The following is a 16,699-nucleotide window of genomic DNA, read 5'->3' as shown; positions in this document are numbered from 1 at the left end:
ACACACACACACACACACACAACAGGACGAGGGGACAGGCATTGCCTCAGTCCGTTTCTACCAGGGGATGGAGACGTCAGTTCTGCAAAAACTGAATCACAAACGGGTTTGCGATTTGCAAGTAAAATCAGGGTGAAAGTGAAAAATAGGAAAATGGTAATTCCCAGTTGTGCATTTTCTGGGAGAAACTTCAAGCAGAGCTGCTGTGTACCAGGAAGACACCTGCGCTCCCACTCCTGGCGCTCATGCTGATCGGGCCAAGGCCAGGAAGTCAGCAGGTGGGCCGCAGTAAGGCGAAGACGGGACCTAACGCAGCCTATTGAATGATTAGCCCAAGAAACCTTATTGAAGAACGATAGCGTCTGTAAGTAATTGATAGAAAGTGTTCATTCTACAGGAACAAATGTAACATTTTCACGTAGAAAGACGCCACCATGACAAGCCACCGGCTGCTGAGTGCTCTGGTCAGCGCTGACATCCGGCTGCACCGAGCCCAGGCTTACCACGCACCCTGACGCTGCCCATTATGCTGGACATCTGGAGATGTGGGCAGCAGACCAGCTCCTACCAGCCCCGACCCCTAGTCTAACCTGCACTCTCCAAACTCTGTTTGGCATTCCAATCAAAAGACATCTCTACAAATTATAGAAGTGATAGAAGCACACAAAACTCCAGGGTAACTAGTTGACAAGAGACGGCCTTGTCACTATCGTCCCTGATAGGAACTAACCATGGAATGAAATCAGCGTGCAGGACCAAAGTTCAGAACAGGACAAAGGAGCGGAGGCTGAGACAACTGTATGCAGCCCTACACACACACATGAGCCGGGACGTGAAGGAAGAGCAGAGGAGAGAGGCTGTAGATGCGGGAATCGCCACGGCTTTAGACTGTGCATGGCTTGGCACTGAAATAAAAACCTAAGAAGGGGCGCCTGGGTGGCTCAGTCGGTTAAGCGTCTGACTCTTGATTTCAGCTCAGGTCTTGATCTCAGTGCTGTGAGTTCAAGCCCCATGTTGGGCTCCATGCTAGGCATGGAGCCTGTTTAAAATAAAAACAAAACAAAACAAAAGAAAAATAAGAAGTACCTAAGGGATCCATGTCCTACCTGTCGGTGACATTCTTCTTGGATATACGTGATGCCCCGTACAGACTTGACCTAATGAACCAGCGTGTCTATGGCAACCATCCAGTGGGGAAAGCAGCCCAGGATCCAGCTTCCCGCGGAGTACACTTACTTGTGTCCAGACTCATGGGCAATGGTGAAGGCCAGTCCAAGACCCGTATCTTCATTAATTGTGCAGCTGCGATATTTACTACACATTCCACTTATGGGCGCAAATCCTATGGGGCATAGAGATCAAAAGAATATACAGCAGTGTTATTGCAAAAAAATAAAGAAGGTATATTATATAAGCATATTTATCCCCTGTCCTTCAGAGAAGTGTACTTCTCACCTTCATGTGGCGAAATCTGAATGGGAAACTCTTGGGCAAGCACATAAGGGGTTCTTTGCAATGTGACTGAGGGGGATCTGCTCTCCACATGGAAAATAATTCACGGCTGTATGTGGTGTTCATGTTACAGGTTATAATTGGGGCAGAGTAGAAAAGGGTGTTTCCTGTAGATGGAGAAGAATCTCTGCCTTTTTATATAAAAATCTGTGTTCTTGGAAGCCTGAATAAAAGAGTACTGTAGTGAATGGGTACATCAGGAGGTCCCCAAGACCAGCCCAGGTCCAAGGATTCATAGGACGCAGGCTTTGTCATACTCTCAGGTATAGTTTCATACAGACACCAGAGGATGCAGGACAAAATCAGCAATGGGAACTCATGCACGGGGAGAGGTTTGGAGGAAACCATGCAAGAGTTTCCAGAGCCCTCTCCCAGTGGATCCACACAGGATGCACCTCACTCCCCCAGAAACACGAGGCAGGCTCATTAGAGACTCGGGACCCAAGGATTTTATCCGGGGCTGATGGCATAGCAGCCCTGCGTGGTGTGGACCCAAAGTCCAGACTCCCAGAAGGAAAGCAGACGTCCCATGGAAACCCCATTATCCGTACAAGCAAGCGGTGCAGGCACAGTGAGCCCGCTCATCAAGCAGGGTTCGGGAAGCACCCTGGAGTCTGGTTGTCAGCATCCAGCCAGGGCCCACCTTGTAAGCAGGCCTTTCCAGGAACAAGCAGTCACGATTAACCTCTATTTGACTGAGCTCTAGCTGACTAAGTTCGCAGAAAGAAACGCAGAGTTAGAGAAAATGGCTAAGAGAACCCTGGTCACAGTGTGCTTTAGACTATTTGGAAAAAAATATCAAAGTCCTGCCTCCAAGATATGCACAGCCTCATAAACATGTTAAAAAATTGCTAAGATTGTGGTATTTATGCAGCAAAGGAAATATGGAGAATATAATATTGCTATAACATCTCTGCAAACATTCATAAATGTACTGTTTCTGCCACAGAATGGGACATCCTTGAATCTGTTCACCCCGTTCTCACACATGGGAGAAGAAAAGCGAGAAACTCTTAAGTTAGAAGAGACAGGAACTCTTGAATGTATGAGGGACCGCTCCTTGTGAAGTCTTCACTTTGGGTGAATAAACGCACACACTTATTAGGCTTGGCCAAGTACCTCCAGGGAATCACATCTGTGCTTACAGCCATATTCAGCAGCGGCTACCACCATGGATTTGCAACGAGGGGCAAATCCTCAATGTCCTGGGCCCCCAAGGGCGCACAGCACGCACACGCTCCTCAAAATGCCGCGGGAGGGTCTTACCCAAGGTGTCACAGGGTTCATTCTTCCAGGAACATATGTCCAGACCCGTCAGCAAGATGGCATGGTCGTGGCGCGTGCTGTCTTTGCTCATCAATCCCGACTGCCACTGGCAGAAGCTACTTAACGTGTGGTCCGCATGGTGGCTTATCACGAGCCCGGGCTGCGCAAGACAGACCAAGACCCCCATGACAACAGAGAGAAAACACGTCACAAGCCAGTTGTTACTTCACTGTCATCAGCCTGTCAGTAACTGGGATTTCAACTACACAGATGGGTCCGAATAGCCTATAAGCTGATACACCCATTTCATGGATTAAAATCCAAAGGAGGGTGTCTTCTATAGAATGGATTCAGGGTGGACACTTCTGTTCATTTCTGTAGTTCTGTACAAAGACAGCTGGGATGTAGTTAGCCGACCCCGAATGCATTTTCAATGCCCCAAGAAAGATGAGTCGCCGTGCATGCAAGGTCTGCATCAGAATCTTTGTAAAGCACTCTGTAAACTTATATAAGGCAACAGAACCATTTATATGTGATTTTGCACGTACACAAAAACACACCTAGACGGTTGATTTCATAACCAAGCTGGGCACCTGGGATTTCTGATTCATAACTCTTACCATTTATCATTGAGAGTATTAAATTAAGTCACTTTCCTACAGAAGCAACATGCTTATGAGAAGGGGTAGGTCAACTGGAAAAGCTCTCTTCCTAGAAAACAGACAGGAGCCAGAAGGAAACAATGCAGGATACATCCCACCAGATGCATGTATACCACGTCTAACACAGCAACAGTGAAATGTCAGGGGAATTCAGAAGTGGGGGGTCAGGAACACCAGAGCAGGCTGCAATGAGTTATTTGATCTTTGTAGCTATTTCTTCCCATGGCTCCGTCAGAGAAAGCCAGGTTAAACAGCGTGATTCCAGGACAACTTGAGTAAAGCATTCACGATTAGATGTTGGGTTGAAATGTGCGTTTCTCGCTCACTGAAGAGGTTTTCTCCTTCAGTGCTTATTTTGTCTTTGCAGAGAGTCAAATGCACCTAAGTCTACTGCCGCACTGGGACATGCCTCACATTCTTCAGCAGGTGATTTCCAGGAACACCGCATTAATCAGAGTTAACACAGGTGTACGATCAAAAGATAACCTCGCTTATTCTTTGCAGCTTGGATGAATTCCAAGGTGAAACCGATTTAATACAACGAATAATTAACCTGTCACCTGAGACGCCCTGCCAGTTGAGCAGCCCCTGCCCAGACGCTCACTCACACAGACAATGAAACTGTATCTTCCTGACCACTCGGGCTAGAAATAGGCTTGCCCCTGCAGGCCCCCACTGTCCAGAAAAAGAGCAACACCTCAGAAGCTCCCCTTCCGGAGGCATCTTAGATCTTATGAGTGATCTCTGGTTTCAGCTAAAAAAATTCTGTGTTATAAACAAGAGAACCATGGCTAACGGAGGACCCCGCTAAGATGTCAGCACGGGAAGCTCACTCCTCCGGTGCGGAGCCAGCGATCAGCAGAAGTGAGAGTCCTGCATGGCTGAGACTCCCCCCATTACATGTGCCACAGAATGTGCATATAGAACCTCCCTTGAACTGAAGTGCAAGCCCGTGTATTTACACAGGGACGCTGGGATGCAAGCAAGGAGACGCTTTTACCCACTGCGACCAAGATCCGCCACAATGAGGTGTTTGGATGCAATGAGGGACATGCGCATGGCATTCCAGAATCTCTGTGAAAACACAATCCTGTGACTGAAGCTGGTAGGGGCTGTAAGTCCGGTCAGTCTTAGGAGGTCACAGAGGAAAACAACAATGCCCCACAGCACAATTTCACTGTAGTTTTCGTTTTCTAGCAAAGACCTGAAAGGGTGGGCGCCTGGGTGGCTCAGATGGTTAAGCGTCTGCCTTCGGCTCAGGTCATGATCCCAGGGTCCTGGGATCGAGTCCCACATCGGGCTCCCTGCTCCTTGGGAGCCTGCTTCTCCCTCTGCCTCTCTCTCTCTGTCTCTCATGAATAAATAAATAAAATCTTTAAAAAGAAAAAAGAAAAAAAAAAAAAAAAAGACCTGAAAGGGCTCAGTTCCACCCAGGAGCCTAAAAGCTCACGTTGGGGAGGTGGCTGAAGACACACTGTGCACTTTGTATCCCCAGTGTGGGTCCCACGCATATGTTTAAGGCAGCTCCTCTGTTCTATTTTCTCTTACGCCTACTAAGAGAGCATTCCTCACTACCTCTGCACGCGCACACACACGATTCAAATACTCATTAAAGGAACCGGTAAGAAACTCATTGCATTAGACACAAAATATTAAACACTTTTGTTCCCAAGCGAGAGAAAAGTCAAGAAACCACAGAAGGATCACATTGAGGGGAAAAAAGGCCTCACTTTGCGTTTATTTTTCTGGGAGGAAAGAAGGCGCAGCTTCAGAGGCAGATTACCTGTTCTTCCTCTAGAAGGATCAGACCTACAATTGCAATGTTGATGTTTCCTCCTATCGTTCCGTCTTTGAACAAAGCAGACACCTGAAAAAGACGGGCAATCTTGTCAGGCCCCGCGCGTGGTGCCATTTCCCCCGTCCCCAGAGTCCTGCCGGGCACGGCGGGTCCCCATTCTCTCGTGACACAGCAATGCCGACTTTCTCAGGCTGCTAGACGGACCGGTACAGAAATGTCTAAGGGCCAGGTAGAGCAAGCGTGGAATCCTCACCGTGGGGCAGGCAGCCAGACGGGACACCAGCAAAGACACCCAGGTTCAGGGGTGCTGAGGTGGAATGCGAGTGTGTTTTCCAGAACATCGTCATCCCAACTCGTTTTCAAACCACACGCACGTGACCTGGGATCTTGTCTTCCATTATTTACGTGTTACTTAGTCACCCCCGTGGGGCTTAGATGCTTCTCGTCATCACAACGGCTGCCAATCTGGGACACGGGACATTCTACCCAAGATGGTAGCCTATATAGGGTTGTAGGTTTTTCTGACGTTGTAGATAAAATAGTATATATTCAGTATTTAACCCTTAATGTTCCTAAAGAGGTGGGTATTTCTGTATAGCCCTCTAAAATCACACATAAGCGGATTTACTGCACTAAATAGTCTCAGCGCCCTCTTATAGATTTCTAGTAAATGAAGACATTGACCCACCCAAAACATGCCCCTGGCTCACAGAGAGGGCCGGACCGTTTCCCCTCCTTATAGTGTTCTCTGACGTTCTGAACGTGGCTCTTTAGGTTGGAACACAGTAAGAGTGATGGAGTCACCAGAGAGAACGCATTTCTTGCACGTGAGACATAAATGCGCATGCCCCACGAGGGGGCATTACACACGTGGTTCAACAAGAAGGACTCTCCTACCATGTTGAGTATGGTCAGCACGTAGGTGGTGATATTTTCGTGGCCGTGGTTCTGCATCATCTTCCTGTCGACGACCACCAACGTCTCCACGTTCAGCTCTCTGTTCCTATGGGACTTCAGCAGAGAGCGCTTATGCCGTAAGCAAGACGCGTACTCGTCAGGCAGGACGAAGAGGTCCTCCTTGGGAGGCTTGGGCATGTCTACGGAGGGGATGTTCCGAGAACAAATGAAAGCAAAAGCCGTCACCCCCAAACCAGCAGTGGAACTTGTTATACAGAAACTGGATTTGCAAAATGAACCTTCCTGTATGAACGATATAACCCTTAAGACTTTGTGATACAAAACTTGTACCAAAGTGGGACTTGAGATGTAAATAAATTTCGTGTAACCTAGATGTGATGGAAGCCATCACTGTGTCTACCTCTGTGTAAATTTGTCCGGGTTTAAAACAAAGAGAGAGGACCCCTAAGCTCTCATGTTCTAGCCGCAGAAGCACAAAGCTCAAAGACCACTGGCATAAGGATTCAGGACGGGGCCTCTGCAGAACGTTTACTAACAAAGCGGTAGAACCAACAGTCACAGAACACAGTGCCATCTTGCCTCATTTGCTTATTTGGAAGATTTTAATGGCTTGATTCTTCTTAAAACTGATTCCCATGTCTGGATGCATAACTGGTTTGCCTGTCTTGTTTCAAATGGGTTACAAACTACGTGACACAGATCCACTTCATGGCAGAGCTGAATTTCCTAGAAAGCACCCTAAATATTTACCTCATTTAATTACAAGACAAAATATACTCTGTCCTCCTGGAGCCATTTAAAAATAGTTTGGGCATTTATAATCGGTAAGTTAACACTGTGTTAAAGGAAATTAGGTTGAGTGATGCCTCAGAAAAGCTTTTCATGTGACTGTAGACCTTAAATTGCCCATAGATCTAGGTGGCACTAATTCAGAGCTATGCCAACTCTATTCACAGCCCGTGCAGCTAGAAGATGCTATTTTGTTTGACTGGCACCCACATCCGGTGCATTTTATCTCTTTGCTAAAATACTCTCAAACCTAAACGAACCCCGTGGAAGATAATCACGGCTCAGGCCAAGTAATTAAAACACTCATCGCGTGCCACAGACCTTGATAATAAGAGCCGTCTCTACGCCTGCTCCAGGCACAGATGGGGCCACAGAGGCACAGGGAGGGAACGTCACTTGGTCACAATCCCTCCCTAGAAAGTGTCAGAAGTGGGTGTCCAATCTGGCAGCATGGTCCCTGAGCCTGTGGTTCAGCTTCATCCTTGATTTTAAGCAAATCAGTCTGCCTCTGATGACCCCTTCCCACAGGTGCCTAAACATACACCCCAAAACGCCCATTTTCTAAACCAGAGACTCCAGTGGGAAGAATCTTTGTACGTGGGAGCCCCACAGAGGCAGAAGGGTGGGATTCCTGCAGGGAAGCGCACAGCCCCGTGAACAACATCGAAACATCCACGCACGGAGAGTGGAGGTCTCAAGAATGACAGGCTTCAGCCTGGAAGCAGCGAGCGCCACTTTGCCAGTCACATGGCTCCTGGCCACGCACAGAACTGCCGTGTGCCGAGCAGGGAAGGGACAGAAATCCCAGGCAAACCAAACCCCACCATCTGGATCACTAATGTCTTCCAAGAGGCGCTTTGTGACCCTTTCCGTCTCACCTCTGATTATGACTGCCTGGCCCCGGCCCACACAGCCGACCCCTCTGCTGCAGTCCGTCCAGGCAGCCCCAGGCAGCCGATGCTGATGCTGATACCCTGTTCCGATACCCGTTCCAACTCTGTCTCCCTGACGCTTCAGACTCCTGTTCCCCTCCATTTGCTCCCAGCCCATTCTTCCTGCGGCTGACCGAACCCCGACTTAGTCGATCTGGGTTTGAGTTTTCACGTGAATGTAGCGCAAGGCTTTTATCTACAGGACACTCTGAGTTCAGACGACACAGAGGTGCTGATAGTTTAGTAGTACTTGCTGCTCTTATCGCCGTCATTCACTCTATTCCACCTGCAACATGACCGTCTCCATTTTAGGGTGCTGGCTCCAGCAGCCAGCGAAACCAGTGGGGAAGAAGGGCTGGCAGAAGATGGGTTCATGGGGGGAAGTTTAATGCATCCAGGGGTGCTGGAGGGGAAGCTGAGGGACGCGAGGGAAATTCCAGAAAACACTGACCTCCCATTCCTGAACTGTGAGAGACTCCCACATAAAATGTGACTATCACATCACCTCCTGAGTGTTCACTACATAACAAAGGACTTCCACAAAGCGCTGGTGATAAATTGTGGGCAAATTAGGTCATGCCTAGCCTGTCCTTTTGATGTGGTGGAGCAGAGAATATAAATATGTATGGAGATAAATTACCTTGCAGAAAACTATGTGGGCTTTCATAAATCTAGACCTCAAAACGATAGAATTACTGAGCAGACATGCCAGGTTCTTTTGAAGACATCCAGTGGATTCTGCATTTCTGGGCAGTATGTCATTTCATCTGCCCAGGGAACGGTTCTTTTAAACAAAAAACCTACCATGATCTGCCCATCCACCATGAGAGACGGTGCATAGTGAACACACAGACGATGGAATCATCATGTAAGTTTAGCAGACGGTCTGTTAATCCCACCTCATAGACAGACTATTCTGAAGAATATTTAAAACGTTCCACGGGCTTACATAAAGGTCCGAATGGGTAAATGCACAAAAGGAATCGCCCTTACATACATTTCTTGCGTCTTCCACAGAAATGTTGCTTTGGTGGGTGCCGGAGGTTGAAGCTGCCTCGCAGGTGTGGATTCCCCAGCTCCTGATCCCTCTCGGTCATGACAGCCTGGGGAGCCCCCGGAGCCCGCACTTCTGCTGATCTCTTGTACAGTATGTGGGAGGGGGGCCCAGCCCCGGCGGGGTCCTGCAGTCTCCCTGCTAGGTGTGGAGGAAGCGGCTTTAGGAAGTAATCTGCTTCTTGTGTTCTTATCATGCCAGACTGGAAACAGAGAGAAAAAGATAAAGTGCATTTGTACCATCTGACCAGAGGACGCCCCCTCTCCCAGCATCACCTCTTTCTCACTCCTTCACAAGCACACTCTTCCCTCCAACACCTGGGCTGGGGATGAGGATGGAGAAGACCCATCGCTGAGCCTTCCCATCTGCATCCACTCAGGAAGATCTGTGTGCAGGTGTTCCACGACGTGATGCCAGGAACAGAGGGAGCTCCCAATATACTAACGGGGGGATTCAGACCACATGATGGAGGAGAAAGCTCACCTACACAGACTCAGATGTTAGGGGGGGTACACGGGAAGCCCCACACAGGAAGAGAACATTTCAATCCTAACAGAGTCATTTGTGCAACTTCTTTCAAACTTGAATATTTTGCGACACTTGATATAAAAGTGTAACTTAAGAATAACCGAGAAGAAAGCACAAGAGAATTTACTGAGGATATCAGGAAAGTCTTTCTCAGCAAGGTATCATGGAAACAGGAAAAAAACTAACTCATAAAAACACTAAAAATGTCTGCAGAGCAAACGTAGCATAAAGAACACTAAAACAATCTTAAAGGAGGCAAAATTGAAGGACTGCTTTTTACCTTTTAAAGTGACAAAGATTTTATTTATTTATTTGATAGAAAGAGAGAGACAGCGAGAGAGGGAACACAGCAGGGGGAGTGGGAGAGGGGAAGCAGGCTTCCCGCTGAGCAGGGAGCCCGATGCGGGACTCGATCCCAGGACCCTGAGATCATGACCTGAGCCGAAGGCAGACGCTTAACGACTGAGCCACCCAGACGCCCCGCGCTGCACCTTTCTATTTCCTCACCCTCGAGAGGAGACTAATACAGAATCACAGAACTGCAGTCAGAGATTCCAGTGAGGTATCGATCATACAGACGATGTTGCCCCAAGTTGCAGGAACTCGAGACAAAATATTTAATTATGATTATCAGCTGCACACAATTATCTGATCTGTTTAATGTTGTGTACTCTTCAAACATATAAGTTCTAAGGATTCAGCTTTCTGGAATTCTTACCAAGTGCTTCTTGTAGGTGCTTCTCCAACACTGTCCAATAAGTATGACTGTATGTGGCAGCATTGTGTGCAGTAACATAAATGTACAAATAAAACTAATAAAAATAAATCATTAAAATGTTTACCAATTAATTCAGAGTAATGTTTTTAAAGGATACTTTTTTTTAAGATTTTATTTATTTATTTGATAGAAAGAGAGAGACAACGAGAGAGGGAACACAAGCAGGGGGAGTGGGAGAGGGGAAGCAGGCTTCCCGCTGAGCAGGGAGCCTGATGTGGGACTCGATCCCAGGACCCCGGGACCATGACCTGAGCCGAAGGCAGACGCTTAACAACTGAGCCACCCAGGCGCCCTGGTAATTAGTAATGGTAATTTTTAAAGATTTTTTTGTAGTATGATTTCTAAGCAAAATAGAAAAAAAAAGAAAGAAAGAAAGGTGCAGTGATTCACTTCTGTTTCCAAGGTGACCTGGCTAGGAAGTGGAGCGTAGGAATTCCAACAAAATCAGAATAGGCTCAGAATCTGCCCATTGGTGGTTTTTATTATAAGGGTTTCCAAAAGGGATTAATTTTTAAAGTGTATAATAGGCAGTGTGATCCCAACTGTTTCCATTTTGAAAAGCATGATCTGCACTTAGAGAACCTTCCTGGGGTAAGTGAGGGCAGTTGCCGATGGCGGTGGGCGGCGGTCTTTGGGGCAAAGGCTGCGAGAGAGACCGGCTTGCATCCCCTTCAAGCTTTTAGAATCCATTGTATTCTCACATAAGTAATGTCAGGAGCATTGCTGGATTATGGGCTTACAGACGATTTTTTAAACTCTTTGTAAATGTTACTCCATATTGCCATAATTGGAGAATCCAATTAGTTGCTTCTGCACAACTATCCCGCAGTCACTTAGACCTCTCTGGTCCTGAACTACCAGTATTACAATCCTGCTGATTTTCCCCAAAGTCACTTTGGTAATTGATGACACTGAGCGAGACACCTAGTGACTCACAGAGGCTGATGCATGCGCACCAGTTCTAAGTGTGCCTCTGATTTCAGAGCCTGAGTCTGACTCTCACTTGGTGGCGGGGTGGGGGGGTGGGGGTTGCTGTGTGTTCCTGCCCGCCAGGATGAGATTCTGTGTCGGGCTGGGCCACCCCATGTGAGTCTGAATATCTGCACACAGTGGGATGACAGGCTTGGGAAGGCACTTCTTAGATCTAGGGACAGGGACAAACACAACGCTCAGGAACAGGAGGGTTGGGGGTGGGAGTGAAGACGTTTATCGGAGGATCAGAGATTAAGCATTGGCCCCGGAGTTCCTGAGGGTAAACGTGGCCAGTCATCAAGGAAGTCATCAGCACCATGGGGGGCAGACCTCCCAGGGCCCAAGTGCCACCTGGCCATGGAAAGGCTGAATACCTGGGATTTACGGCCTGCATCGCAGAGGGGGAGGAGGCGCCCCTGGCGCAGTGCTCTACATGAGTAACCTGGGAATCTCTGTCCTCTAGAACACTACCAGCGCAACTCCATACGACCTCGCTGGAAAGTTCACAGTTCTATCAAGGAACAGACAAGCGTGAAAGGACGTGACAGCTAGGGCCAGCGAGGTTTCGTCCTTTTTGCATTTAAACTAACCCTGGAATAACATGAGCAGTCACATGCGCTCACCCTTGCATAATAACACCACCCAAAGAGGTTTTCCACCTTTGAAAGTAACCAGTTCAGTATTAAATGTAAAAAAAAAAAAAAAAGAATTCTTTTCTCACCTTAAAAAAAATCTTTTCTGATATGTAAACTACTCCTTGCCTTTCTAATCACCCCTGGGAAGACCACGAGCTCCTTGAGAACGTGGAGTCGGTATCAATCGGCACACCTCACTGGAGGCCCCGCTGACTCAGAGAGCGGCCCGAGGAGTCCGACGCCCAAGCATGCGCACCCAAATCCAGCAAAGCTACCTGTCTGACCTTCGACAGTTTCCTCAGCCTATCTGTGCTACGTTGTCCTGGAGGAACTGGAGATAAAGCTTGTTGCCTGTCATGAGTTTGTAGGACTTAACAACGAACGTATTTCAAAAGCATGACCCACAGAAAACATGCAAAACGATCTGCTTCCGCGCTAAAACACTTGCGCCCTCTGACAGCTGTTCCAGTTCAAAAGTGACTTCTGCTTTCTCCCCTAGGTCCAGGCTCCATTACGGTGCCTGGGGCTGAGAGGACCGGATCCTCAGGCAAGAGGGATCTGATGCAGCTGGAGGGATTCCTAGTTTTCATTAACAAAGTAGTCAATCCCCAATTTCATTAAATGCAGAGAATATTAGAACTGATTAAGACTGATGTTTTGATTTCCCTTACATTCAACAGATACTGAAAAATACAGAAAAAGTAACTCTATTATCTTGCTGCATCATTAGTTTGCCGGCTTACTTAAAAGGTTAGATAAATCATGGGAGATTAATGCTGTCTGCTTATTAAAGCTGTTCTTTATTGAACCAAGAATATTTATTTGGAGACTCATCAAATGTCCAGTGTACCCTGCCCACAGTAACCACAGGGATGTCAGCTGGGTGCATTATTAACCAGGCGTACAGAAAAAGGCCAGTGCCCTCCAAACTTTGCAAAGGAGCACTCCTGGGGCCTGGATCTCTCCCGGCCAGCTCTGTAAATCATTATACATGGGGAAATTCATCTAACGCTTATATTGCCTTTGTAAGGAAGGAAAGAACACGTGCTAGGCTAATGCTGAGAAAATGCAGTTTCTCCCTCAGCAATGTACGTGAAGGAAACGCTGAAGCTCTAAAGTAGGAGAATTGTATTAGACTGTTTTATTCACAATTAAAACTTGCTGAATTTCTACAGACAAATCAATTCAACAGAATACACACCTACAATAGTATGAAAATGTAGTTGACATTGGAGGAGGTTTTGCAGTTAGGAGGAAGAAAGGGAATCATCCAATAAATGATCTTGAGAAAACAGGTCAGCTCTTTGGAAAAAACAAATCTAGTTTTCTTCTTCATTCTGTTCCCCAAAATAATGTCCAACAGCAACAAGGAATCACAAAAAAAGTAAAAAGATTAAATAAAATATATATTTGTAATCTTGGTGTAGAGTAGACACTTACAAACAAAGAACAAAATCAGGAAGCCATGAAGAAATGGATTGATAAAATTGGGTAAATTCGACATTGAGTATGGTGAAAAGTACCATGGAGTCAAATGACAAGTTAGGGGAAATTCTTGAATGCAAGTGACAAAAATTATGATCCTTAAAAATAATCCATAACAACTAATAAAAAATGAAGAAGTGGGCGCCTGGGTGGCTCAGTCCTTAAGCGTCTGCCTTCGGCTCAGGTCATGGTCCCAGGGTCCTGGGATCGAGCCCTGCATTGGGCTCCCTGCTCAGCGGCAAGCCTGCTTCTCCCTCTCCCACTCCCCCTGCTTGTGTTCCCTCTCTTGCTGTGTCTCTCTCTGTCAAATAAAAAAATAAAATCTTTAAAAAAAAAAAAGAAGTAATTCAACTTAAAAAAATGGAAAAGAAACAAAATAGGACCAAAAAAAAAAGGCAACTCACAGGTGGGGAGAGGTTTATGAAAACAGGGTTTGATTGTTACTTCCAATTTTGCAAGAAGATGAAAACCACAATGAGATGCATCTCATCCATCCCACCGCCTGACCAAAAAGGCAGCGCATACCCTGCTACAACCAAGATGTGAGGAAAATTAGTAAACTGGTAAAGTACTTTTAGAAAGAATTGTCAGTGTCTCTCAAAATTGTAAATGCATGTACATTTGACCTAATAATTCTGCACCTAGGAATTTACCCCAAGAAAATTCTAACACATACACCCCCAAATATGTAAAATGATGTTTATCATAGTAAAAATAAATAAAATAACCTCCAAAATGAGAAATACTTGAAATGCCCCTGATGAAAGACAGGTTATCTAAATGAGACTGTATGTATTAGGAATCAGTGTCAGCATCTGAAAACAATTAGACAGTTATTGATATAGAATTATACCCAATTTTTTCCCTTCCTACTCCTAATGTCCTCCATGCTATTCCTTATGGTCCACAAATAAGTGAAACCATATGATAATTGACTTTCTCTGCTTGACTTAAAAATGAAGGGGGGAAATCAGAGGGAGAGATGAACCACGAGAGACTATGGACTCTGAGAAAGAAACTCAGGGTCTTAGAGGGGAGGGGGGTGGGAGGATGGGTCAGCCCAGTGATGGGTATTAAGGAGGGCACATATTGCATGGAGCACTGGGTGTTATACGAAAACAATGAATCGTGGAACACTACATCAAAAACTAATGATGTATTGTATGGTGACTAAGATAACATAATAAAATTAAAAAATAAGAATTATAGCCAAATTTATTTAGTGAGAAAAGTAAAGTGCAGAACTACATTGATATTAGTCAATGCTTTCTGTAAAAAAAGAAAAAAAATTGATAGGTTTATATCATTATATATCTCTTTATAAAAGCTGTCCATAAAATGGAGTATTACTTAGCTATAAAAAAGAATGAAATCTTGCCATTTGCAACATGGATGGACCTAGACGTTATCATGCTGAGTGAAATTAGCCAGGAGAGAAAGACAAAGACCATATGATTTCACTTAGGTGGAATCTAAGAAACAAACAAACAAAATAAACAAATAAAAAGCACAAAGAGACCCATAAATACAGAGAACACACTGATGGTTTTGAGAGGGATGGGATGGGAGGATGGGCAAAATAGATGAAGGAGAGTGGGAGATCCAGGTTTCCAGTTATGGAATGAATGAGTCACAAGGGTGAGAGGCACAGCATAGAGAATATAGTCCCTGGTATTGTAACAGTGTTGTATGGTGACGGGGGCAGCTACACTTGTTGTGAGCACTGAGTAAATTACAGAAATGTAGAATCACCGTGTTGTACACCCGATGTTAATGTATCATTGCGTGCCAACCGTACCTCAATACATAAAAATTAAGGGGTGCCTGGGTGGCTCAGTATGTTAAGCATCTGCTCAGGTCATGATCTCACGGTTGTGAGATGGAGCCCCGGGTTGGGCTCTGCACTGGGTGCAGAGTGTGCCTAAGATTCTCTCTCTCCCTCCCCCTCTGCCCCTCCCCATCTCCATTCCTATAAATAAATAAATAAATAAATAAATAAATAAATAAATAAATAAATATTAAAATAAAAATAGAAGCTGTCCATAAAAGTTGCATGAATCAAAAAAATCATATGGAAATTAAGAAGAGATGTACAAATGTCCAGGAACAGAGCCTGTTTCTCCTGCAGTGTGACAGATCCCATCGAACTCGTTCCAAAAGTACCTCAGGTGACTCCATGAGCCCTCTGCAAGAGAGCTAGCTATCAACCAATATGTAAAAATGTGATTCAGTTCATTAGGATAAAAAGCATTTCATTTCCCAACTAATTTAAATTTACCCTCCTCTGTGTTTTTTCCAAAAGCATCATTTGTTTGGGGAAATATTCTACACATTTTAGTCTTCTTAGTAACGTTTTAGACACATAAGTCAATTGCAACTTTGACAGAACTTTTATAGAAGCCAAACTCTGCTTTTTATTTCCTTATAACCTCAGGATCAAACAAGAACCCGCCCCAGGTCAGTCCATTCTTTGTCATAAGCCTGAGACCACACGAAGTCTTGCTGCGTAACAATTTGTGATGTTTTGAAAATTGCAATTCACTCAAAATCTTCTAAAAAGGTAAACACACCAAGAGGTTCTTTCTCCGTGAGATGTTGCACCTGACTCTTTTTACCCCATCCCTGCTACACCTGGCTTGGGCCCTGGGCTTCTTCAACCCTCTTGCCTGCAAGGACAAGGGATCTAATGCGCTGGTCACAGGAATCACCCATCATACTAAACCCACTAAAGTTCAGGCTTCAAAATGTAGCCACTCACTCAGCTATAAAACCGGTCCCTGGTTGCCTTCCTATTGCTCATCTGTCATTTCAGAAGACTAACATTCGGACACTTGGTACTTTGCTAAGGTTAAGGCTACGTACAACAAGTCTTCCTAGGGGTGGCATAAGTCCCAGTCATCACAATCCACCACGAAGACTGAGTCCAGGTTTCTCCCAAACCCCAGTTCCTACCACAGTGCCGTCCGGTCAGATCCCTACCCCCTGAACACTTGCTGCCAGGGTGTGGGAGGAAAGGAAAGACTGCAGAAGTTGTCAGCTGGAGGCTGACTGGGCCTACTGGGCACTGACTGGAGGCTTACTACAGGCTGGTGGGAGGCTGATGGAGGCTGATGAAGGCTAATGGAGGCTGACTGGGAGCTGATGGAGGCTGACTAGAGGCTGGTGGGAGGCTGATGGAGGTTGATGGAGGCTGACTGGGAGCTGATGGAGGCTGACTAGAGGCTGGTGGGAGGCTGATGGAGGCTGATGGAGGCTGACTGGGAGCTGATGGAGGCTGACTAGAAGCTGGTGGGAGGCTGGTGGGAGGCTGGCGGGAGGCTGATGGAGGCTGATGGAGGCTGACTGGGAGCTGATGGAGGCTGACTAGAGG

At 46.1% G+C, this 16,699-nt stretch overlaps 1 protein-coding gene across 7 annotated transcripts in view; it reads right to left on the bottom strand.

Moving 5' to 3' along the window:
- ADAMTS16 (ADAM metallopeptidase with thrombospondin type 1 motif 16) overlaps window positions 1-16,699 on the bottom strand; it is a 142,946-nt gene that overhangs the window by 95,909 nt on the left and 30,338 nt on the right. For all 7 annotated transcript variants that reach the window (XR_004678010.1, XM_034998826.1, XM_034998827.1 and 4 more), the window contains exons 4-8: window positions 8,875-9,133; window positions 6,136-6,335; window positions 5,224-5,307; window positions 2,779-2,938; window positions 1,237-1,342 (exon numbers count right to left, since the gene is read on the bottom strand). Coding sequence is in view for 6 of the 7 variants with exons in the window: in XM_034998826.1 (XP_034854717.1) it covers window positions 1,237-1,342; window positions 2,779-2,938; window positions 5,224-5,307; window positions 6,136-6,335; window positions 8,875-9,133 (809 nt within the window). In the remaining variant the exon portion in view is untranslated. The remainder of the gene's footprint in view (window positions 1-1,236; window positions 1,343-2,778; window positions 2,939-5,223; window positions 5,308-6,135; window positions 6,336-8,874; window positions 9,134-16,699) is intronic.

Source organism: Mirounga leonina, unplaced genomic scaffold (genome assembly GCF_011800145.1).
Source record: "Mirounga leonina isolate KUSES-001 unplaced genomic scaffold, KU_Mleo_1.0 Mir_95, whole genome shotgun sequence".
In the NCBI taxonomy this organism is placed as follows: Eukaryota; Metazoa; Chordata; class Mammalia; order Carnivora; family Phocidae; genus Mirounga; species Mirounga leonina.
Note: the sequence above shows the minus strand (reverse complement) of the source record. Positions and strands in the feature narration are given on the sequence as shown.